Below are 25581 nucleotides of genomic sequence, written 5' to 3' on the forward strand. Positions count from 1 at the left end.
CTGTTTCTAGTCTTGAGTATCTACGACTGTGGAGGATCAGCAACAGCTGCTTTGCATTATGGACAGAAAGGTCTGCTTTTAAACAACCACCTACCTTTGAGTGTTTCTTCTTTAAAGTGTTGAGCTCCTTCTGCTGCTTTTTAATCAGCTTAAGGTAGGTCTGCAGAGGAGGGAATACATTTTTAGTTTTCTTCATGCAGGGCATGAACATGATGAGGAGGTTATGCAGACTATGGCAGTATAACAGCACTGTACACCTGCAAATTTACCAACTTCACTAAGTTCAAAGTCAGGAATTTTTATACCAACCTTCATTTGCTTCAAGTCGTCAATGCTCACGTTAGGCACAAGTGCAGTGTCTGAAACAGCAGGAAAAAGAAGTTTGTGTTCACATTGCATACATAAAGCGTGCACATGTCTAATATGCTCGTCTCTGAGGGGAGCATTTACCTTTCTTGTTCTCAGCAGTGTTATTTTGGGCGGAGTTGGAGGTCTGCGCCATGTCTGAACTGGCTTGTGGTGTCACACTGGTTTTCACGGTATCTCCTTTCCCCTTTCCCTTCTTGTCATTCTTTGAGCTTCCACTGGGAACATCTGCTATGTCGTTCTACAAGAGAAATTTAGGATGATTTTTTTTAATCGTATGTAGTTGGTTGCTGTAAATCAGTGTTATATGTTGTTGTATTTACCGTGTCAATCCCCAGGGCCTTCATCTGGTCAGCTCTCTTCTCTGCTATGGTCAGAAACTTCTTTGGGTCTGATAGAGCGTCCACAATAGCTGCAACAGAATGAGATTAATGAGTAGGATATTACTAAGAAGTTTGGAAGGTAAATAAAAGGAAAGTGGAGCAAAACATACATTCAGAGTATGTGGCTTAACAAAAAGAAAGATCTTCATCTCTTCAAAAATCTTTTGTTACTCGGGAAAGAAAAAAAATGGTATCATGCAGATAAAAGCTAATAGTTGCAGTAATGGTTCCTCAGTGAAAGCCCGTTGGCTTTATTTAATGGCATCTCCAATTGTCCTGCTCATTTGTATGCATGTGTCTGCGGCAAACTGTCTGCAGATTCACTGTCATCATCATTTGCACTGTGCCATTACTGAGAATGTTAAAACTATCCCACCCAGGGCAGAAAATAAGGAGAAAGTTGCTATGCTTTCCTTTTTTTTTACTCTTCTCTCCTTACAGGCTACAAGAACCACTTTATTATCATCCACAGATAATCTAAAAGCAGTAAGATGAATTATAACTGAAATTCTGTATTAATACATTGAAGAATATCCTCGTATGTTTATAAAATGCTGCATGTGTGTGTCCGTTCCCCCTCACCTCCAAAGCCGTCGGGCACGTAGGTCTTGAGGATGATTTGGCAGAAAATTGTGGGCAATGAAAGGGGCTTGTTGCCTTCGTTCCTCAGGGAGATGTGACGGTAGCCAGCCTGCAGGCCGTCCAGAGGGAGGATGCGCTGCCCAATCAGCTTGTTGTTGTCGTCATAGACTGCGATACGCAGCACTGCCAGATCTGGTAAGATCACCTAGAAGGGAGGGATGAACATGAGCGGGAGGGAGAAGGAACCAGAGTTTAATTTAAAAAAAAAAAAAAAAAAAAAAAAAAAATCCTGGGTGGAGAAACAGAGGATGCAAGAGCAGTGAGGAAAAGTAAAAGGCATTAGTTGTCAGTATTGGAGAAGTATTAGAAGTCTGTTAAGTTTATTCTGGTTTGAAAACTGGAAAATTATTTGGCAGACGAAGCCGAAAGCTGCAGCAGAGAGGCATCATTAAGGGGTACAGTCAAGGATGAAGCTGCAGATCACGAGGGACAGTTTCTGTGTGATACAGGAAGTAGACATGATAGCAAAACACACAATACATCTTCCTACTGACAAGGCCATCTCCACATGCAGTGTGCATCCTAAGATGGTGTGTTTCTTGTATAACTTGTCTGTAGATCATCTTATGTGTGCACAGCTTTTATATATATAAAAAAAAAAAAAAAGAGCGAGAGAATGAAGAGAGGGAAGGAGTGAGAGTGTTAACTGGTCCTGTGTGTCAAGATAACTAAACACAGAGGAGAGGATGATTAATCCAAAGACGAAGGGGAAGGTAAGCGATAAGGCTGAAGAATACTCGCTGGAGATGAATGGGTGGAAGCACCATCTGTGTGTATGCTTCCACATTCACTGTGTGTGTGCTGCTGAGGTGTATTGTTCAGCAGTGTGTATGGACAGTGAATGTGAGGTAGTATATGAGGACTGTGGTTATGGAGATGTGAAAGATGTGTGTGTGAGTCTTGCCAGCAGCTCTGGTTACGATGCCCCTCTTTGATAGCGCTGTGTAAGTTTGTGTGTGTGTGAAAGGAGAGCAGCACTGCGGCAGGCTGTGATGGATGGTGTGTGTTAGGAAGCCGGAGTCACAGTCATGGCTGAGAGACTTCTTATTGTGCTGAGAGCGGCACTATTATCCGCACGTTCCTCTTTGGCTTCTTATCTCCTATCTCCTCCAGTCTCCCTTCATGTCTTTCCTTCACCTCTAATAATTTCTTTTTTTCCTTGTTTGTTCTTTTCTTTGCCATCTCTTTTTCTTCTTTGTGCTACAACACACCTAATGTAGATTATCCCCTCTCCTCTCAAGTTCAGATTGCAACAAACTTTTGTATTTATCATTTCTTCTGCTTTTGCTTTTACTGAATTACTTCTCGTACAACAACCTTTAAATAAAGTTTTGATCCTTTTATTTTAGACTCTCATCTTTGTTGGCTGAGACTTTTTGTTGTTTTTTTTTTAACCCCAAACAGCCTCATTTGAATTCTTCCTCCAGTTCCTGTTGTCCAGATATCAGCGCTTTCACTGCAAAGCAGAGGAAGATGTATGCAGCTCATGTTTCACAAACCCTGTATATCTGTGTCTCTTTATTTAGTCACCTTTCTGAAAACAAAGGGTTCCTCGTTGTAGGCAGGGTTCAGACCATTGTTCATCACCATGCGTGTGCGAAACTCTTTCCTGATGGTGTCAGTCGGCAGCCCGTACATGTCCACTTCAACGTACGTGCCAATTTTTTTGTCAGACAAAAACTGTCCTGAGAACACCTGAAATAAGAACAATAACATTATTAGTACTTTTTATATATTTTTTATATTTTATAAAAACATATATAATGTATATTATTTCCACATTAATCAGTTTCATACTAATATGCTCTTGTACTGCTTGTATTGGATTTGGAAGCATGAATCTGTGATAGCATGAACTTACCTGTACGCTGCAATGTGCCGCAATAACGCCATCCACCGGTGTCTCTGAGAAAGGATCGAACATCCTGTCAGACCGCCGCATGAAGTCGGGCTTCAGCAGGTACCTGACACGCACAATCACAAAGGATGATCATAAAAAAAATACACACAGAAAATTAATCTGCCATTAAAATAAAATGAACATGGATGGTTTTTAATGATTTTTGCAAATATTTTTTCATCCTTTGTTGATATATCATGGGTGAGGAGCTCCAGAGTAGCAGGGTACTCTGCATGCGTGTGTGTGTGTGTGCTAACCATGAGAGAAACATTAATGACTGTTCACTGCAAATGTCCTGATCTCTTCACATATGAGATTTCCAGCATTAGCAGTAAAATGTCTGCCCTCAGGGACAGGATCAGAGCCAAGGGAAAGGAACAATGATTTGAGGGGAAGAGACAGATGAATGCAGAGAAACGAGTGAAGAGGACCTTCCTTTTCCTAAGCCCTTATTGGCTTAGGAAAAGGAATATTATTGACCTTATTGGGGCTTAAAGTGGCTACTGGCAATAGCTGAGCTGTGATCTGATGTAATACAAAAGACTCAAAAGGAGGGATGAGTGGATGAATGTCAACTTCCTCTGGATGGACGGACAGACGAATGGATAGATGAATAAAAATTGTTCTTACCCGCATGAGCCGTTGTACTCAAACTTTCCCTGGTTCAACTGCATGGCCAGATCTGAAACGGCAAAAGTGAAAGGTTACAAAAACATCAAATTAAATTTTAAACAATTAAAAACATAAAAACTGGAAGCACTCAGAGCATAAACCTCCACCAAGCCATACAGTAAATCACCTAAGTAATCTCTCAAAAAGCTCAGTAGCACACCCAGTTACAACCCCATGCCAACACTCTTATGTAAACTTCAAGCAAATATCGCAGTCTATTTCCATCATTGGGATAGATGCCACATCTTATTTGGAATCATTAGACACCAAGATGAAGCAAATGGCTATAATAGTCATGAAGTTATTGAAGTAATGTACATTTTCTCAAATGGCAGCTATCAGGGTTAGCTTATAGTGTATTCAAAATGACAATATTAAGTTATCTTGTAGCTTTTTTTTTTTTTTTTTTACCCTGATTCTGGGAACAACCGTGTAAATTAGAAGCTATAATGGCAAAATGAACTCCATGTCCCTCTAGTAAAGAATCTTTTTTAAAAAAAATAAATAAATAAATAAAATAAAAAATTAAAAAAAAATCCTGGATCTAGATTGTGATCAGGATCACCCCCAAAATATAATCACTCTTTCCTTATTCAATTTCTGGCGTTTCCTGAAAATGTAATTCAAATTTGTCCAACGTTTTAAGTTATATTTCCACTAGACAGCAGCAAAAACATAACCTCTGCCATGACAGAGGTGAAGACCAACAGGACTCATAAATCGCTTCGCGAGTGTTTTGCATTTTTTCAGTGAAAGATGAAAGGGGCCTTTAACTTCTTTCCTGACATCTCTGTAAACCATTTATACCCCAGAAGCTCTGCCTCTTGTGCGAAACACCCCCGGCCTAACACATGCTGCACACGGCGGGCCATATGGTCCAACCTTTCTTGCCTTTGGACATGGGGCAGCAGCTGTTTTTCAACAGGCAGAACTCACAGTATTGATGTGTATATGTGGTGCTTCCAGCTTGATAACATGATGGTAGAGACAACTGATTGGTATAAAGTGTCATCAGGCTAACTTGCTTTTAACAGTAGCATCACCTCTGTAACATAATGTAGAAGTTAATAAATAATAAAAATAAAGGTGATTAAAAAAAAAATGCATATGCAATAACCAAATTCATAAGTCTTTTTATAAATTATTAATAAAAGTGATGAAATGTGTGTTCGCTGGTGTGCAGAAGCTAAATTATCAACAGATTTGTTGAACCTGACTGATGTGTTTTAATTTCTGATAATTAAGTGGGCTTTTCACAGACAGTGGGTCATTTTACTACAGTTTGTCATCAACACTGATAATTCATAACAGCTAGATCACATTTCTCATTTGCTGTGAGGAATTTTACGTTGACTCTATTGAGGGGAGGATGCAGGATGGAGCCATTCATACAAGGGAACGTTTTTGTCTGAACGTTCCCAGAAGAAAAAAAAAAGCAAGAAATGAACCAAGAACTTCAGCAATTCTTGGATTTTCAGTTTAACAATCAAATGACTTGTTTGGCGTAATATGTATATACTGTATTAATATGGGTGTGCGTGGGATCAGAAGTCCCATGTTGCGTGCTGTGGTACCTGGGGTCTGGTAGTTGAGCGAGACCATCTGGCAGCCTGCGTTCCAGAAGATCTGAGGCATGTAATTACTGGAGTCCACCCGGCCTCCTTTGGGGTAGATACGGCTCATCTGACGCTTGTTGTAGCTGCACTCAAGCTCAGGAAAATATCAGAAAAGAGAGGAAGTGCATGTGTGTTTCAGCATGTGTGTGTGTGTGTGTGTGTGTGTGTGTGTGTGTGGGGGGGGGGGATGAGTTTGAGTGTTTGTGCATATTTGCATCAATCTGACTAGGGGGTTATTTTTAGTATGAGCAGCTTGGGTCAAGCAATCCCAGTGGACAGAGTGAGAGAGGTGTATGTGTGTCAGGCCAAGCAGTGCAGTCCAAAAAACACACTAAGCTCGAGAGACTTAAAGTTCTGTGGCTGTTTTTCAGCAGTATGAGGCAAATGTAGTTGAAAAACATCAGCGTTGATGCACCAGAAAGCTCCAACTTTGGTGACCTGAACTGATTCAGTCACATGTGCAACTGTAGAACAAACAATAGTGACAGTCTTAACTAAACAGCCACAACATTAAGGAACAAGGTTTTTCAGATAAATGTAATAAAACATTTGTTTCACATCAGTTTAAAGGATACTTTACAAATTCGATGGCGTTAGTCTTCAGATAACCCAGACCTACCGACTCGTTAAAAGACGACATGTTGTAGTGGATATTCCTTTCTAAAAAGGGGATTTAGATTTAAGAAGTACATTAAGATGTTAGTTGGTCTGTGAGATGACATGATTACATGAAGAGGAACTCAAAACTCGCCTTCTGCTACATCAAAACTCTGGAACTTGACTGGCTGTGCATAGTTGACCATAGCTGAGAGATATGGGTGGATGTTAGTGGTGGCTCCCTCGTAGGTGTATTGCGCTATCAGTGCCTCTTCGGAGTCTTCTGCAACATCTCCACCCTGCAAGGGTCACACCTGAGAATCAGTCTCCTGCAACAGCCCAGAAATATTGTACATATATGTATGAATTATTACGGAATAGTTTGCAGTGACTTGCCTTTTTGTTGTTGTCTTGATCTGAAGCTTCGGAGATGTCTGTAGCATCTGTTGCTTCAGAAATCTCTGTCACTTCATCATCAGGTACCTGGAAACAGCAAAAAAAAAAAGGTCCAAGCACGGCTTGACCAGTAACTGTTATGACATTATTGTCTGGTTTTAATTATTTAACATGATAATTATCATTTAGCATAACAATAAGAATCACTTCCTTGTCACCTTTTATGTAGAAGGATGGTTTTTAAATGACGGATTTAATTTTCAGCTGTTTGAGAACTAATTGCTGTTCTTTTGATGTTTTTGTCCCTTGTGCTTTGCTCTAGTCCATTATGACTGTAGGTTTCATTTGAAAAAGCGGCACGTGAAGGACTTCTGTCCATTTGTGATGAATTAATAGCAGCTGATTGGAGAATTAGCACCACCTAGTGTTCATTTAGTGTTACTGTTTTTACATAGCAACATCTTAGCTGCAGTTTTTAGTGCCTGTGAGACAAATGTCACTTTTTCATTCTTTTTTAGCATTATATTATCAATAGTCTTGTTTTTTATATTATTGTTTGTGTTTTATTTATGTGTTTAATTATTTATTTAAGTCATTATAACACGAGAGCAGTCTGTGTCACTTTCATTGCACTTGTGCAATGACAATAAAGTTTATTGAATTGAATTGATTGAATTAACTTACAATGTCCCAATGACTGCATCTTTGTTACTTTAAGTTGCATTTGTATCTAATTGTGAAGCCAAGTGCTGCAGATCTGCTGTAGAGTAATTTCTTTTATGTTTAAGAAAAACTGATGTAAAACTTTGTTACAGGAAATGTGTCAGTAAGAGGGGCTAATCCAGTACCTACACCACATTACATTTTGCCCTTGAACTTTCATTAAACCTTATTGCCATATTACAGACACACCTCCCAGTGATTTCACTGCCTTCGTTGGACCTCTCCCCCCTCCCTCCATTCCCTGCTGCGAGTGGATTGGATGCACCCATGGACTCTGTCCCCACTATGCTGTGCTAGAAGACCCCCCTTGTCTCATGTATTTTCCTCATGTTTTGACTATCAGAATGTGTTTTTGTTTTTTTTTGGACTTAGGTGTGTTTTTTGTTGCCTTCAGGCGAAGTGTAGAGATGCCTCTATTATTACCCCTGACCCATCCTTCCTCATGTAATGTTTATCCCATTCTGTGTAAAAAGGTACGCCGTTCTGTGGCTGCTGCCACAGTCTGCCTGGTCCTGTTTATGTTATATGTCTGTTGTTTTGTCTTCTCTTGGACTGGTTTTACTGGAAATAATCTCATTGTGCCGGGACGCTGGTTCAATGACAATAAATCTGATTCTGTATCCTATTGATCTCTTGTTTTCCCTCTAATGTCCAGTCATTTGTCCAAAGTTTGACTTGAGATTATATTATATTATAATGTATTATATTGGAAAAAATGTGTTAGGGGAAAAATAAATAATTTGACTCATTACAATCTTGAATTTGAAAGACTTAGGTACTCGGTCCTCAATGTGCCAACTCACCTTCTTAAGGCTGTTGTTTCGATCATCCTCTTTCCTCAAGCTGACTGCGTTACTCTGGGAAACACTGTTGGGCTCTCTGTCACTGGTTGCCTCTGACAAGCTGGGAGCCTCTGAATTTAAATCCTTCTCCTCAACCTCTTTTTCTCCTGCACTCACAAACATAGAATAATACGATTATGGCTGGAACACACACACGTCACCTAAACATGAATGTTTTCTCCATTACCGTTCTCTGTGTCGTCTTCATTCTCTTCTCCCATAATGATGGCAGGCGTGTTGGTCTCTCCTGCTTCCATGTGCTTCTTAAAGGCCTCAAGCTGCTCTGTGTTGCACATACAAACCAACATTTAACACAGTTGTTTCCATGCACAACCACAAATCTGCATTTAAAGAAATAATGAGCTGCATTCATACTCTGCTCAACTTCAGGTTTCAAGCGCTTGTTTTTTATGAGGATTTTCCTTTTGAGTTCGTTAGGAGAAGGTAAAGGACGCCCAGGTTCCATCTTAGGAGAAAACATAATGCATTTAAAGTACGTACGACTATCAACTTTATGGAATGAACTCAGAGGCACTGTGTATCTGAAAAAGAGGACTCACTGGGTAGTTCTCCAGAGGCTGTTTGAGGAGTAAGTCACCAAAAATCTCATCACAGTATTTTGCCATCTTGTACTGCTGTGGTTTACTGCAAATATACACACAGAAAACATACTGAAAGTGTACGATACAAATAAAAATATGTCTCGAGTAAAACTTTTCGTTAACTCTGTGGCTTCTTATTGATTGGACTTGTACCTGCAATGATTTTCAAAAGACAAAATGACAGGATACTCTGATGTGACAAATGCGGTTTCCTTTATGGCTTGGATGACATCCTGAGGTAGAAAAACAAAATGGGGAAATATTACACATGAGAATGATTGGTAATAAAGAATAATAATGCTAATTGATGTAATAACACAGTAACAACACAAGGGGGCAGGCATGTACTATTAAATAACTGATCAAGACAAACGCAAGGTTTTCATTTCTTTATTTTATCTTCCTCTTCTCTGTCCTTACTGAAAAACCACTGAAGTGCTACATTTAAAGGACGTCTCAATTCTTACAACATATCTGGACACATTGCTGGTCTTGAAGTCATGATGTTTATAAGAGATAATTATGTGTTATCTCTTTAACAATTTAAATTCAGCTAAATGTATATAAACATATCTTTATGAACATCTGGCGTTCATCTGAATGAGAGCCTGAAATCAGTGTCAATATAACTTTTTCATACATTATATTTACCTGGGATTACTTTAAAGTAAAGATCTTAAATTCCAGTTCTTGAAGGCTGCAATCCAGCAGGTCTTTGTTGTTTCCCTGGTCCAACACACTTGAATCGAACTGAATCAAATCAAACGGATCAAACAGCTTCTTGTCAACTTCTTCACAACAACCCATTAATTTCAGTCAGGCGTGTTAGACCAGGGAAACAACGAAAACCAGCCGGATTACGGCCTTTGTGGATTGGAGTTTGAGACCGCTGCTTTAAAATGGTCCCAAAGCAATAATTTTCTTGCAGTACATGCTGCCCTGACTCCTTTTATTATGTGTATTTATTCTTCACCTTGACTTGCAGCTAAGGCGATAGAAAACAGAGGACTCTGAGACATATAAACTATGAAAAGAGAAGAGGGGCCTGAATCCTGAACCATATGTACTGTACTGCTGTGCGTGTTTACCTTGAACAGGATATCTGTGCACATGGCCTTGCCATGAGTAATGATGGGCTCCTGGTCCTCTCCTTTGCCATCCCAGCAGTCCAGCTCCACACATCTGATGGAAAGCACAGGAAAACCCCACTGTGTGAGAGTGCACTTAGCTTTGAGTTATCCACTGGATTCATACATGTGTGACAGTTTCTTTAAATGTGTGTTTATAATGAAACCCATGCATACCTGCATCCAGACAGCAGGACCTGGCGGTACATCTCTACTGATGACTTTCCTCCAAACTGTCTACCTGTCAGATAAGTGTTGTGGGAGGAAGCGATGAAGTAGTGGGCCAGCGGTTGGTCCATTTCTTGGTACAGCTCCAGTCGGTCCAGGAAGACTGGAGCGTTCTCGTCAGACATTAAGTACCGACAAAAGCCGTCATTGGACATGTGACCTGGGCAAAAGTCCAGAGGGAGGGGGAACTTAGTGGGGACAGAATTATAAGCCAGATGATGAACTGTGTGCTATTTAAGACATGGTATTTGTTTATAAGGCTTAAAGTAGATCAATAACAGTGATAGGCATACAGTATGTGAATCTCCTTAATCGACCAACAAAAAAAATCTAACCAAAGACAAGCAATATTCTAAAGAAGTGTGAAGAAGCAACACTTATTTTATCCCATCTCTTCTCCGTACCCCAATGAATTATAACAAATAACATAATCAGTCATTATGCATACTATACTATCACATTGGTAGTAATAAAGTATGCAATAAGACAGAAAATGTAATGAAATACATGTATATCAATGTAGTCACTGTAGCTACTGACTGGAAGGCTGGTTTGAATTTTATATATATATATATATATATACATATATATATATATATATATATATATACACATATATATATATATATATATATATATACACATATATATATATATACATATATACATATATATATATACATATGTATATATATAGATATATATATATAGATATATATATATATAGATATAGATATATAGATATATAGATATTATACGTCTTGTCTGTAGATGTTCAAGGACTATGGATGGAAAGTAACTTCTAGCTAAATCTGGCATATTTGCACACTGTATTGAATTTGTACAAAGTGTCCATTACTGTGCATTGTCCTCATTAAAGCGAAAAAAAAAACAAAACAAACAAACATCAATTTCGGGTGTCCCTTGACATGTTCAAGTCTCTTATGGAAAACCACTACTGCCCCTGATGTGCCTTTCATGGTGTGTGTGTGTGTGTGTGTGTGTGTGTGCGTGTGTGTGTGTTTGTATGCCCTGTCAGTGCCATGTAAAGCACTCTGGAGTGGTCAACATGACTGGAAAAGCACTTATAGCTCAGTCTATTTACCAATATCCCCTTACATGCTTTATTCCTTTACATATTTGTTTAGGAGTAATGCATTATAATAACTATACTAGTAGCAGTAATAACGAAGTATTTATAGGAATGAGAGCAATGCCAATAAATAATGAGCATGATGTTTATATTCTCTGAAAGGGCTATGCAATAATAGTAATATATGAATTATGATTAACTGAGGAGTTGAATAAACTTCTGATTTCTGTGTGAATAAATCAGTTGCTGTCATCATCGAGATGCATTTCAGCCTTTTGTCAGTTTAAAGATTGCTGATGATGGGACCAGAGATTATACAGGAGCACAACTATGAAAACATAGGATGTGATCTATTTATTGCAGCTTCTTGGCTGCACAAGCAGAGGGCAGCAGAGCTTTGAAAAAGATCCTCTCTCTACCTCTGGTTTCCTTTGCTTCCTTTTCGTTTACCTTTCTTTTTCAACTCTTCATCTCTTTCATATTTCTCGATGATCTGCATGGCCCTCTTGGGGTCGTAGAATGGAAAGAGAATCTCATTCAACCTTGGGTCACGTTGATTCTGTGAAGCAACACACAAACTCTCATCTATTTACATTATCTTAAGTGTCACAAGCAGGTTTACAGTAGCACAAACACTTCTAGCACTGACAAACAGGATGGGAGCCAACAAGCTGCCATGTGTGTCAACATTTTCTTTCTATGTAACTTTATAGCAATGAGTATTTACAATTACAATTTAATGAGCCATAATTTCATATGTAGGCAGATAGTTTAAAAAGATAATTTCTTTTCAATACGTAAGATTAATTTAGTTGTAAATGTTAGCTTAGTTATTGTTGCCTCAAAGAGAGCATCTTCTGGTTTTAACATGTACAAACTGTCATCAAACTGTGAGGCACAATAAATAAATGCAGCACTAAAATGTTGCTTGAAAACAAGGCAGCCGTATGTGTTGCAGGGGCTTAAAGCAGCTCTAACAAAACAACAGCATCACAACATCATTATAGTGTCACTGCCCACTCTCAAAGCCAGGTGGGAATTAATCGGATTGAGTCCAGAGCATGAAGCGGTGCACACGTGACTGCACGGCAGCGGGACTAAGCAGGTATTCAGCCGCACAGAGGAGGACAGCCACAGAACACAGACACACAGCAGGAAACGAGATGAACCAAGCAGGACGCAACAGGATGGAAACCTCAACCCTCCTGTTGTCATGGCAACACCAATCAGACACTGGGAGGCTAACCACGCTAGGGAGAACATGGGGGAATGGGGTGAGGCTGGGCATGCAGAACACGAGCGCTGGTGGAAGTTGCCCTTGCAGGCTGTCTGAAAGTTAAATAGTCCGTCTTTGTTATTGACAGTTTTATTGATAACTGCTGGACTGCAGGGCAACTTCTACCCTGGGAGTAAGACGAGGGGGTTGCAGAGAGGGGGCACGCACAAACAAGGTACACACAGAAGTTAATGAATGATAAAGAGCTTACTTCATTCAGAAAGCTGACTAACTGGTCTACAGTTAAATAATCAGTTTTGTTCCCATTGCTGCAAAGAAATTGATTAGAAGAAAAAAACAAACAAAATGTTATGCTTTTGAGAAAAAAAAAAAGGCTCCGCTCATAGTCATCCACACAGTCAGGCAGTTAAAATTAGAAAGTGTCTTTACAAAGAGATAATACTAAAATGTTATGCTTTTGGAAATGACGTGTTATCACCTCTTCTTCTTTTGCAGGTTTTCATTAGGTTGAACATAATTAAAGGCTGAACTGTGGAAGCAGGTTAGGCTGTCCAGGCGTAGTTAGTGCAGCAGGCGGAGAAACATTTGTCCTGATTATTTCCAACTTCATGTTGTAGCGCTCATTTGGGGACTACATTACCAATATCACCATTCTGGTCAGATACTAGGCATCACTCAAGGGTGCCGTCGTTTAGAAGTTTCTTACTTTCTGTTATTATTTGTCATGTAGAAAATCAGTAACCCTGGAAATTATAAAAGAAGGTAAGCAGGTTGAAAAGTCACTCACATTTTCTTAAAGAGTTCCTCTATATCTGTGCGAGGACAGATCTTCTGTGTAAGAGCGTAGAAAATGTCAAAGGTGAAATCTGATGGCTCAATCTCATCATTCTGTGGAGGTAAAGAGGGTCATATATTCATAGTTTTCCTCAACAATAACCAATAACCGACCTCTGATGCTCATCATTGTCTGACCTTTCCACTTGGAAGGCCCAGATCCTTCAAAGCCTGGAAGATGCCCTTCTCTGTCTTCCCTGATGCAAACGTTCGTGTAATGCTGCAAAAACGAGGAGAGAAAAACAAAGAATAAGATTGAGATCAAAGAGGAGTGAATAATTAATATGAAATGGGTTCATGTAGGATACATTTCCCTCCTACCCTCTCACAGGAATCTTTCCATTAACGTTGGTCAGGAAACACATTCTCATCCAACTAAACAAGAAAAATGACAAAAGAAAGGTTAAAGATGGCTGATCTGACTGGTTAAGCAAAACCAAGTTCTCCAACTGGGAACATGCTGGAAGTTACACTCACTGTTTCTTCAGGCATGTCATCGGGCACACGTTGTTGGCCTTAAAGTTGTGAATCACTGACCTCAAACCCTCGATCCACTTCTGCAAAGAAACAAGAACCAGTATTTTAGGACACACACACACACACACTCGTCCAATAAAAAGCATCTAGTTTGCACTGTGTAGATAAATATATCTGAGGAAATAAGAGCAAGTAAATATCTTCCTGCTACCTGGACCAGTTCCATGACAACAAACAGAAACACTCGCACATAAACACATGACACAGCGATAAACTAAATAAGATGCTGCAAGGCTACAAGCGGCGGTAATAAACAAATAGCGAGCGAAGACCTTGCAGCTAAAATGCTGTAATAAATCAACATAACTGAGGATGATTATCAGCACATTTTCTTGCCTTTTGTCTTTTATTCTGTGCTTCATCTCTTCCACTTGCACAGCAAATGATTGCTGACATCATTACAAAAACATTAATTTGGATGATGGGTGCAGTGGGGGTGGTCTGTTGAGGTGAGTTGTCCCCAAAGCAGGGTGTGTTTGTGTGTGCGAGTGTCTGCTAAATAAGCCTGTCATCTGCCGAGGTCTGCTACTTAGGGCCACCTGCATGCTGAGAGGTGCTAATGGTGTCCTGTTTTGTCTGTATGAGGGAGGGAGGGGTCACTCATCTAAATAATAAAAAATAAATAATGAATCTGTGCCCAAGACCCTGGATCAGCTGGTTTTACAACTGATCCAGGGTCTGAACTCTTCTTCTGAATTGACACCTTCATAAGAACGTTGTCATCAGTTTAATCATGCTAACTGCGTTATGTCACTGCTAGTGGGCGCTCCAGTTTTTCCCCAGCACTGAATCGTTTTCACAGCAACAAATCCAGTTATTAAAAACTTTGGATGTCAAATATTTTGGGTTAGTTTAGCTCACTGACAGACATCCCTCAAGCTGCTTTAGCTCTTAATTTCTACAAAGCTTTGTAGCTGCATGCAATCTGCGCCAGTCGTATTGATATTACTTTGTTTTTCTTACAAACAACAAAACATGGAAAATAAAATCCAACATACTAAATACTTCATTCTTGTATCCAAAGTCAGCAAATAGGTTTGATATAAAACCAAATTTATTTCTAACAATTTAAAATAATCAAAGTTTTTTCTGTAGTTAATAATTGAAACTTTCATTGTAATTTTTTACCAAAAAACAACAGTAAATGATGTAAATGTGTTATTAATAACAAACAATGTGTTCCTATTCCATGTAAAATGAATAAGGTTATCTAAAGTAGGGAACATGATTTTAATTAATTTATTATCTACTTGTTTTGGCTTTAAATGAAATTATCTATGTCATAGACTTGTGCGAAAATAACAAACCATGTGAATCACTTGACTCAAATTACAGAAATCTGCTTCTAGTCACCCTGGTTGCATTTGGATCTTTACTGTCTCAAGTCTCTGATGTGTAGAAAGAAATCATTTGTTTAAATACATATAAGATATATAAACTTGAAATGAGTTTGACAATTAATAATTGTATACTTTTTAGACATAACTGTTAAGTGTGTGTTTTCTATGCGGATGTATGTAAACTGGAGAGCTTTATAAAAGCTAAAATGAAATCAAGTTGCTGCTGGTAGTGTTCTGTTTATCTGCCTAATATCTGTCACAACACTTCATAACATTTTTTTGCGTTTTTATCAAGTAGGATACAACCTTTTAACTCACTGTATGCATGTATAAAAATACACATTCATATACAGCATCTTGACACTGTCATGAAGTGTAAATATATGATTAATAACCTGTAGAATTAAACGTAATGAAGAGGCTGACAATATCTCGTTCTGTAATAAAAACGAATGGTAATTAATAGTAGACTGGAAGTGTGTCTTGCTACCTAATGTTCATTTTATGGATCCACTATTTTATCTGTATTTTTTTGTGCAAATAATCTGAGCACAGGTTAAAAAAAGAGGATAAATAACAGAAAAAGTAGAAGTTTTTGAGGACATGATAAGATTTAGAAGAGGAAAGAAATTATTCATTCACGTGTCTGAATTTATTAGAATTGTACCTATTATGTAGGAGGTGGCATATAAACCTTTTCAATTTATTTTTCATTGTGCCTTTTATTATGTATATACAGTACACACACACATTTATATATTTGTAGATGCTAAGAAAAGTGCGTATGTGTGTGTTTGTGTGATGTTGATTCATGACAGTATTTTAGCTGCTATTTAAGACACACTGTTAAACAGTACCAGTATTTATTGTACTAGAAGAGAGTATACACTAGATAGATACTAGAAGTACAGCAGCTCCAAGTGCCTCCAAATGTATTTAACCACTGATTGCTGTTTAAAAAAAAAAAAAAAAACAACTAAAAATGTTTACACCATAAGTTTACTGCTATATTTGCATCAGATATTAAATCAGAGGCATCGCCTCATAATCACCGCAGTACATTGCTTTGACAGTTTGTATGAGGTGTGAAAATGTTGTTCATGTGTGTATTTACCCTGGCTGTGTCAGGGCTCTCTGCCACCATAAACATGAAGCTGAGGTTGACCAAGTCTGTGCCACTGCAGATGCAGATGATGCATCCTTCCAGGTCTGCCTCTGTTTTTCCAATGGACTCAAATGATGATAAGATTTTTGGGTCCTATGAAGAAAGAGTGAGAAAAGAATATATTGGACAAAAGGTTGTCAACTCTTAGCTGAAACAAACACAGGAAAGAAAAAACAAGTAAAAGCAACACTCTTAAAAAGAAATTTAATACAATCCTTAAAAATGTCTCAAGCATTGAATATATGTAAAAGACAAATTGCCCTCTTTCAATGAGAAGGTTTCATGTATCAGGACATTACAAAAGAAGGTGGTCCTTATAGCATCTCACAGCTACATGCTCAAAGCCAAGATTAACATAAACACATTATATATTAGACCATTATTAAACACAAACGGAGAAGCAGTGTTTAAAAAGAAAAAACAAGAACAGTCTTACTGCTTCAGTTAGTTAGGAGGGCAAGTAGCAGCCAAGTCAAATACATATGATTCAATGTTCATCAGAGAGTCTCAGCCCCTCCGAAAGGGCAGGAGTTTTTACAGTTTGCTGCTCTCTAGCATTCATGGGAAAGATATTAATGCTGATTTTGAAATTAGATTGTTACTTTTCATCAATCTAAAGGATTACAAGACATTTCTAGATAATTTAGACTCCATTCATCTACAATCAGAGTGGATATTTAGTAAAAGGTTACCGAAAGGTAAGATCATGCACTGCTCAGTGAAACAAAACAAACACACAAAAATTAGGAGCTGCATTTCCAACTCTACCCGAGCACATTGCATATAAAAGTTCATGCAGTTCATTGAGTATCATTAAGATAAATATGGTTGAAGAGAAATCTTCTTCTCTTGACTAAACTTGGGCTTACAAAACGGAAGTCTGGACCAATATCCTTCAGACAAACAAAACCAAAAGTGGAGATGTTTGATCATGTTATTGTAAGAACAGTAACTAAACACAAACACATCATACAAATTGTATAGTGGTGGAGGGTTTTTCAAAAAAGATAAATTTGCAAGCATTGATCCAACCACAAACTCTTGCATACAAAGTATATCAACAATCCAAATCACAGCAAAAGACCTAAAACAATTGGCTGAAAAAGATTCAAGGTGTTGTAATAGTCCCAGACCCAATCGCAGTCCAAGTTTAAACCTCCATCTGATTGAAATGTTTTGTATAAACCAGTACATCAGTAAACTGAGCGGATGTTCTCTAACTTTGGAATCAACAACACTCTTCGCTCTCCTGGTTTTAACTAGATTTCAGCCTGCAACCATCGTCACCCCAGGAGATAGTCATGTGTTTTGGTTATGTGACTGAATTAACAGCAACAGGCAATCAGCTATGCAGCTTTAAAATCCCAGTCAGCAATTATCCAATCCCATTCATCTATTCCTGCTCATTAGATTATGTGAGATGGCTTTTAGGGCTTGTGTAACAATGTCCTCCTCTGAGGACAAGCTCTGTTATCACTTTTCTGCAACTAACAGAACAGCAAGCAGCATCTGAAGAACAAGAGGAGCTCCTATCAGGCCTCAGTATCTGTATACGTGCCCTCACACATGCACATAAACACAGAGAGGACAAAACAAAAAGGCTTGTTTCTGCTGTCAACAGCACACACAGAACCTGGGAATGATTGTGTATACACCGCTATAATAGTGCTTCATGTCAGGAAGTGACTTTTAGTGGCTTGATAGGCTTGTATTCTAATTAAAAGCAGGTACACACATGGGTGTCTAATAGCAGTTTTCAAAATTCATACAAGCCGGCATGGAGCCAATACTACGATATTATGTGTCACTGTCAATGGTACGCTGCATGAATCAATATTTAATATACAAAGAAACCCTGGAGGTTTACGAGCGTGTGTGTGTATCAGGCTCCATATCTAGGAAATAAACAACGGACTTTCCAGATGCAGAGCAAATGCAGAATGATGCTTCTGATCAATACGTCCTACTTCTTTCACAATCATTTTCCTTTTATGCAACAAAGACAAGTCTTTCTGACAGAGACAGAGCGTCCTATACCTGTGAGCTGTTGATCCAGTCATATGAACTCTTTAACCCGGTGGTTCCCTGACAGCGTATCACCACAGAAACGCAACTTTTCATTATTCTCTGTAGGTCAAAAGCACAAGCCGCGACTGCAAAAACAGTTTCAAATACAACCTGCGGCTGAACCCGACCAGAGCAGCATAAATTTTAATGAGTTAAATATTTCATGTTTATGTTCTGCTAGTGCCCGCTCATGAAACTGGTATTTGAGAGAAAAGCTCAGCAGTGAGAAGTCAAGAGGGAGTCCCAGAGCAGACATTATATTACTAAAATATACCACTGCAGCCGTCCCTAATTTAAGCATGAATTATGTGTCTGACATGACAGCCTCCCCAGATTTTTACCAGGACAGTCAGGCTGAGAGCACAAAACCACAGTGTTGGTTGTGTCGTGGACTGTATGCATGAATTTTATGAGAGCAGAAGTGAAGAACTAGTCTTTTCAAAAGGTCTTACCTTCGGGACACCACCGACACGAATACTATTGATGAGGGAACACTCAAGAACCTGGCCTTCCTGTGGGAGACAGGAACAGGTGGAAAGACAAAAAAAATAAGCAGAGGAAGATGGAAAGAGAAGACAGCAAGAATGAAAAATGACAAGAACAAGGAAGATGGCTTATGGTGAATTCTGCGATCACTGCCAGTAGATTTCCAGTTTAAAACCAACTGAGTCTGCTTCTGACTGGTATGTAAGTGTGTAATGATGGATGGATGGATGGATGGATGGATGGATGGAGTTTTTTTCTGCAAGTTTGTTCACCAGTTACTTCAAAAAAACAAACAAAAAAAAAGTAGATTTTGCATCTAGGAAACTTATAGAAGCGAAATAAATTTGTGAGAAAACGAAGCAGTCTAACACTAAATGTTAACTGTGTCGGAAAATGTAACTTGCCTGCCTGCTGGTTTTAATACCAGGCATCACACCTCAACTAAATGTGGCTGTCATAAATGTTAGAAATAAATTTAAATATGTGTTGTATCTATTGTGTAGGAAATGATCAGGAGTAAGTTCAATACAATCTAAGTGTCAGTACAAATTACAGCAGCTTTCAGTAAGATTTGCTTTCCCAGAAACAAAGCGAGGTTTCTGGGATGAATGCACTTTCAGAAAAACGTTTTTCCATTTCACTAATAAATGAGAAGACTTGTTTCTTTGTAGGTCGTTTTGGAAAGTAATATAATCCAGAAAAGAACAAGTGGAGACTGTACCTTTCCCTCACTTTTCCAGGTGATGAAAAAGCCATACTCATCCACCTTCATCTGACAGTTTGGCTCAAAGATATATGGGTCCTGCAGGGGGGAAAATCATTTTTTTTGTCAGCGAGGAGGCTTCATCGATCATAGTTTCATTTGACACAGCCACATCTTACACAGTCTGCAATGATTATGCAATCGACAACGAGATGAAGCTCTGAAATATTTTATAAGGTATACACCAGCCCTACAATGCACTTATATATAAACACACACACACAGAGGTGGAAACTACACACATAAAGTACAAATATGCTCAGTATCTACACACATATTGTGTGCAGTGGCTGTAAAATCTAGCGCTTAGTCAAACAGAGATATACATGAGTATATATATATATATATATATATATATATATATATATATATATATATATATATATATATATATATATATACAGCCAGCAATGCTGGATGAGACACATGAGTGTATTTCTGGATGCACATGTGTCTACAAAGATTCCTATCTGAACTGCACACATTTAGTGCAGCTCTCCATCTGCCAGTTACGCATGAATGACATTTTGTTAGCCTTTCTTAGCATTTTCCACTCTGATTATGTTAAATAGCTGTATCAGAGGACTTTTATCTTGTCTTTTAATCTCATTCATATCGCATCTAAAAAGAACAAAACCTAAGAGAGCCTAGGCCATGTCTGCTGGGTCACTTCTACTCTAATAGCTTGATCTACTCTGATCAAGTCACATATAAGCATAAATGTGTAATCTATTATTTCAAGATGCTGCTACCATGAGATGCATGGCTGCAGATAGGAGAAGGCTGGATTGTAATTGGGAGAGTCCTTACATGTAAAACCACCATAAAAACCCAGAGAACAATCCCATTTCCATTTAGAAAGAGCAAGCCTGCTCTAAGTGCAGCTAAAAGCTTGATTGTCTTTCATCTGAATTAAGACTGACAGGAGCTTCATTTTATGGAGTAGCCAGCTCTATGAAGGAGATGCTCTAAAATTAGCCCTGGCTATTAAGAGCTTTCAGCAGGCTACTGTTACACCATTAAACAAAGCAAAGAAACAATAAACCAAGGGTCCGGCTGTCTCTACTGGTTGGATGAGAGTCACTATTTATGGCAGTGCAGCTCCACCTGAATATTTGTATTTTCTCTCCTACATGCAAGTATGTCTGTAGATAATAAAATCAATACATAAATGATATTTGAGACTTGAAAATTGAATAGAAGCTCAATAATATGTAGATACTATTCTAACCCCCGCACCTCCTTTTTCTCTTGACATCATCATATTCATCATATGAACTGATAATTGAGCCAGCCTATCAGCTACAGCAACATCTACCTTATTATATCAAATACTAATAATGAATTGTTAGATGGCGCAGTAAGCAGGCAGGCAGCAGAAATAAGTGCTTGTGTTTTCAGTGTCTCAAAGATCTGGACTGTTATTCTCTGCTTTCAGCAGCTGTCAATACGAGGCTGCTTAGTCCCCATGGAAACCAAACACAAGCCAGATCTTAAGTTATCGACCTCCAATCAGTGAGATAATGAATGACACACACAAACAGAGGAAGCCCTTTGGCTATTAGCAAGATAGATTACATAAGATCTCTTTAACCTTTGACTTCCATGTTTCTGGACTGCCAGAGATGGAAAAGTCAGTTGAAATCACTTTGAGACAAACACATTGTGTTTACTGCATAACAACAGCCTTTTAGAAGTCTTTCTATCTGTCTACCAACACAGAGGTTAAGAGAAACTGAAAAGGAAAGAAGTGACCAGAAAAACAGGCAGATTCAGCTTTTATTAAAGCACAGGAACTATATTATGTCTTATTGTGCTTTAAATGCAGTCAGGATAGTCATAACCTCAAGGAGAAAGTTCATGTAAACCAAATTTGTAGAAGCTCGAAAATGTGCTGAATATAGTTACCAATCAAAACAAAAACAGAGCTAAGGTGGTGGCGTTGTGCTGCATGTGACATCGTTAATATTAACCTTTTAGGGGGGTGAAGGAGGCTGACCTTATTCTCATTCAGGCCAAATCCTGACCCTGGCCTGCCTCAGTTTGGCTCAAAATGCACAGCAACAACACACTGAGGCCTTTTTTCAGAAGCGTGGTGGCCCAGTTTCATAGCTGTCTTTGGCATGGCTGCGGATTTGACGATGGCTTTTTGTGCACTCTTTCAAGTTTTCCTTTCTGCCGATGAGAGCTCCTCCTCCCCCTTCTGACGGCTGCATAAAGGGAGAGGACTGAGGGGATTTCCTAATGTGTGCATGGGTATGTGTGCGCGTTTGGGTGACACACTTTGCCATTGCACGTCAAATGTCCTACCTAAGTGTCCTGATTAAGTTCATCAGAGGAAACGTGGGCAAAAAGAGTGACATGCATGGGTCATATGCGCATCATATGCAAAACTCTCAATTTGCTTTATTCTTCAAAGCTATTTTAATGAACTGATTTCTTTTAATAAAATATAAACACAACTTTAATTTATATAATTGTTTCTTCTGTTTACATTTCTATTCAGCTACAGCCACAAATAGAACCAATTTAACACAAACCAGGTATAATCTGAAGCATTCTATCTATTTATACTACACAGATATTCTTCTCAGTGTGCAGGATGTGTTGTAGACAGGCAGTCACCATGCTGAAGCTTCTTTATGAGCCTGATCTATTTGTCCTGCCTATTGCTAGAACTCTGACTACAACAATGATGCATCAGGTAATAAATGAGACGACTGCTCTGTACGATTATGTGTGCTTGCATGAGTCATGTTGCAAAGAAATAAATCTGTTTACGTGGTCATATTGGGACCCGCCTCGCTTTTGGGGCCAAAACCCAAATCCCTATCATGTAAATTATCACATTTTACAGTGCAGACCTGTTTTAAGGCTAGGTGGTGTGAAAAGAGAGCGACCTGAGTGGGTGCACTTGCAACCTTATGCGTAGGACAAGGACAGTCATTATGTTGAAGGATGATAATAGAGTCAGTTCTAACAATGCTCAGGCTAAACCTTCATCACCTGTTTTACGTTATTAAACTAAAGAGGTTTTACGTGTATTGATTAATTAAGTGTCCGATGTAGAAATGCATCATATTTACCTCATCAAACCTGTCAAAGGCAGCACCTTCCTGCATGAACTCAGGCAGGTGTTTCTGCCAGTTGAATTCGTAGGATTTTGTCATGGCTGCTCACAACCCTGGAAAACAAAAACAAAAAAAAAGGAGAGAAAGTTGAGTTAAAAACAGCCGGAGATTAGAAAATTAAAAAAAACAAAAAAAAAACAAAAGGCTATCAGGATTGTACAGCTCCGGTTGCTTACCAAAAATACCCTGACTTGAGAAACAGAATAGAACAACACTGATAAATGAGATCTGATCAGCTGAAATTTAAGATTATTTTTAAATAGTAATACATTAAATTTATTTATTTATTTTTATCATTAAATTTATTTGACATGTGTTAAATAAAATTATGCTTTTTTTTTTGTGAGACCTGTAAATTTAGACATAAATGTGAAAAACAAAATCAGTCATTTGAGTTATAAAATCTTATTTTTATTTGTAAAAACAGTTGTTGAGCAGCTAAAAGTAATTGCATCACAAGAGACTGCAGCTGGGATGTAATACTTTATATACACAATAAGTAGCATCTTCACAGGCCAGCTCCTGGATGTCACTTAACAAAACACTGTCTGACAGTTGAAAAGTATCTGTGAGAAGATCTTCCCATTAAGCATCCTTTCATCTTGCATTTGCCCTGAAATCGTCTGGAGGTAGACAGTATTCCTCTTAAAAACACATAAAAAAGCGAGTCAGGTTTGATTCATGTGACACTGCACGTGTATCATCTTGTAAGACACCCAGCTGAGGGATGGGAGGGGTCCTGATAGGAAACTGTTATATTGTTGATGACACCGCCCAAATATAGGCTCTCCCTACGTCAGGCTCAAATGTGTCAGGCTAAACTGTGAGGGAGAAGCGCACTTGAGAACGTGACATACTATGTATAGTCTGAGAGCTCAGCTGTATTAAGTCATTTAGGGAATACTCTGAGGTGTGATTTGATTTTGATTAGCAGGTCTTTTAGGCTGCGGAGCTACTGAGGATATGATGTTGAACCTGCAGAAGAGCCATTACACATTTAAATTATAGAGTATATATATATATATATATATATATATATATATATATATATATATATATATATATATACACACACACACACACACACATATATTTATTTATATATATATATATAATATAAAGTTTGCTTTGCGTGTTTAAAATGCACTTCAGAGCCTCTACAGCAGGTTTTATTGGTGTTACATGAGTGTGGATCATGTGCCTATCAGAGTGGCACAGGGTGAAGACTGAAAAACTACGTTTCATACAGAAAGGGCTCATTTCCTCCTAGAAATAGACGAAAGGAGAGAGATGTTGATGGGTGAGGTGGCGAGAGTGAATCAAAGGAGGACGACAGTGAAAGACCAAGAAGGAGAACGGGGGGAAATGAATGAGTAAACAGACAAGATAAGGAAAGAAAAATGTAATCAGAGAACTAAAAGTAAGAGCCAGATATAAATTCAGGGAAAGGTGGGAAACAGATTTGACAGACAGGTGGAAGACTGAAATGATAAGCATCTTAATAAAACTGAATAGTGGTGGGCAGGGAGATGGAGGAGTGAAACAGCTGTGTGTGGCAGGTTGGCTGGAGAGTGATGGAGGGGAGCAGCGAGGTGAGTGCAGCGGGAGGGCGTCTGCTTTTGATGTGGGGAACACAGATTAGAGACAACATCAACAGAGGTTACAGAGAGCTACCTGCTGGGTGGGCCATGGTCCACCACTGGCATGACAAGCACAGATGAAGCCTGGGTGCTAACATATCTAAAAGCTGTCATGCTGAAAATACAGAGCGATTCGGAAAGGTGGAATAACCAAATAGATTCAATTCAGAGTTAAACTCACACCTACATGCAAGGTCAATATTTATATTGCATCCCTGCTACTGTTTTTCCTGTTGCAGGAGATGTGGCTTCAGGCCCAGTTAATATACCCCCAGTGATTTAAAAAAAAAAAAAAAGAGGCACAAAAACGCAGCACTTTTCAGAGCAATTTAAACAGTAGAAACAGTGTAAACGTCCCAAAATACAGTGTTATTTAATAACATCAAACATGATCTCAAATGAAAGCTTTTATACTGAAAATGATTCAGAAAAGGAGGATTCACATCTCTGATTTGAAGTAATTGGGTTGTGCTGTCCTGTCTGATGTTAACCTAGATCTCACCACAGTATGCATTAGATAACATTTTCCTCAGTGGCAGGAAATCCGTCCAATAGCAGTGCAGCAACGAGGTTCCGTGAGGCCATGTTAGCCCGCACGCCGGGTCTCTGAGCTCCTGGATGTGTGAGTGTGCACGTGAGGAGCCGAGGGAAGCTACAGGAAGTCAGTGAGGTCCGAGCCCCCTGTCCAACCCTGACAATGAGATAATTGCGACAGATAGAAGCCCCGTGAGGAACGCTGTTCCCAGCTTCCTTGTCTAAAATTGCAGCTAGGGTAACACCCAGCGGTCCCACACCTCATAAACTAAAATTATCCTGTAGCTACATCAGTCAGCCAGTGGTGGAGGGGTTGACTGGGGACACACTCATATGGACACAAGCGACAACAGTAAGAGAGCGCCACATGAGACGGCGCTGTCACAATGAGCAAAGCTCTTTTGTAATGTGTAATCCACTACAGGTATTAACAATGGATGTTAAAAATAACCAAGTGAGACATCAGGAAACTGAGGGGGTAACAGGTGTTTTTCATCAGCATGTTTGATGCTTCATTTGATTTTACAGTACATGATTTAATCCATTGATTTAAGTTTTTACAGAACTGATGGCAGATACAAAGCATGTCATATCAAAGAGCTGCCGTCAGTTAAAGCAGTAGAAAAAATTTGTCAATTTGTTGGACTTCATAATGCAACT

The 25581-nt window shown here is 38.8% G+C and overlaps 1 protein-coding gene across 1 annotated transcript in view; it reads right to left on the bottom strand.

Moving 5' to 3' along the window:
- The window catches only part of plcb4b (phospholipase C, beta 4b), a 66030-nt gene that overhangs the window by 6374 nt on the left and 34075 nt on the right, over window positions 1-25581 (bottom strand). The window contains exons 4-32 of the mRNA XM_079255238.1: window positions 22703-22800; window positions 19575-19655; window positions 18820-18879; window positions 16250-16393; window positions 13736-13815; window positions 13580-13633; window positions 13397-13478; window positions 13212-13312; window positions 12675-12732; window positions 11638-11746; window positions 10044-10254; window positions 9828-9921; window positions 8893-8972; window positions 8698-8782; window positions 8513-8603; window positions 8325-8420; window positions 8099-8244; window positions 6573-6659; window positions 6331-6475; window positions 6155-6239; window positions 5538-5662; window positions 3922-3973; window positions 3253-3355; window positions 2922-3086; window positions 1332-1536; window positions 690-778; window positions 451-607; window positions 310-359; window positions 95-160 (exon numbers count right to left, since the gene is read on the bottom strand). Coding sequence (XP_079111364.1) covers window positions 95-160; window positions 310-359; window positions 451-607; window positions 690-778; window positions 1332-1536; window positions 2922-3086; window positions 3253-3355; window positions 3922-3973; window positions 5538-5662; window positions 6155-6239; window positions 6331-6475; window positions 6573-6659; window positions 8099-8244; window positions 8325-8420; window positions 8513-8603; window positions 8698-8782; window positions 8893-8972; window positions 9828-9921; window positions 10044-10254; window positions 11638-11746; window positions 12675-12732; window positions 13212-13312; window positions 13397-13478; window positions 13580-13633; window positions 13736-13815; window positions 16250-16393; window positions 18820-18879; window positions 19575-19655; window positions 22703-22786 — 2985 coding nt within the window. The 5' untranslated portion in view covers window positions 22787-22800. The remainder of the gene's footprint in view (window positions 1-94; window positions 161-309; window positions 360-450; window positions 608-689; window positions 779-1331; window positions 1537-2921; window positions 3087-3252; window positions 3356-3921; window positions 3974-5537; window positions 5663-6154; window positions 6240-6330; window positions 6476-6572; window positions 6660-8098; window positions 8245-8324; window positions 8421-8512; window positions 8604-8697; window positions 8783-8892; window positions 8973-9827; window positions 9922-10043; window positions 10255-11637; window positions 11747-12674; window positions 12733-13211; window positions 13313-13396; window positions 13479-13579; window positions 13634-13735; window positions 13816-16249; window positions 16394-18819; window positions 18880-19574; window positions 19656-22702; window positions 22801-25581) is intronic.

This window comes from Telmatherina bonti (genome assembly GCF_933228915.1).
Source record: "Telmatherina bonti genome assembly, chromosome: 16".
Lineage (NCBI taxonomy): Eukaryota > Metazoa > Chordata > Actinopteri > Atheriniformes > Telmatherinidae > Telmatherina > Telmatherina bonti.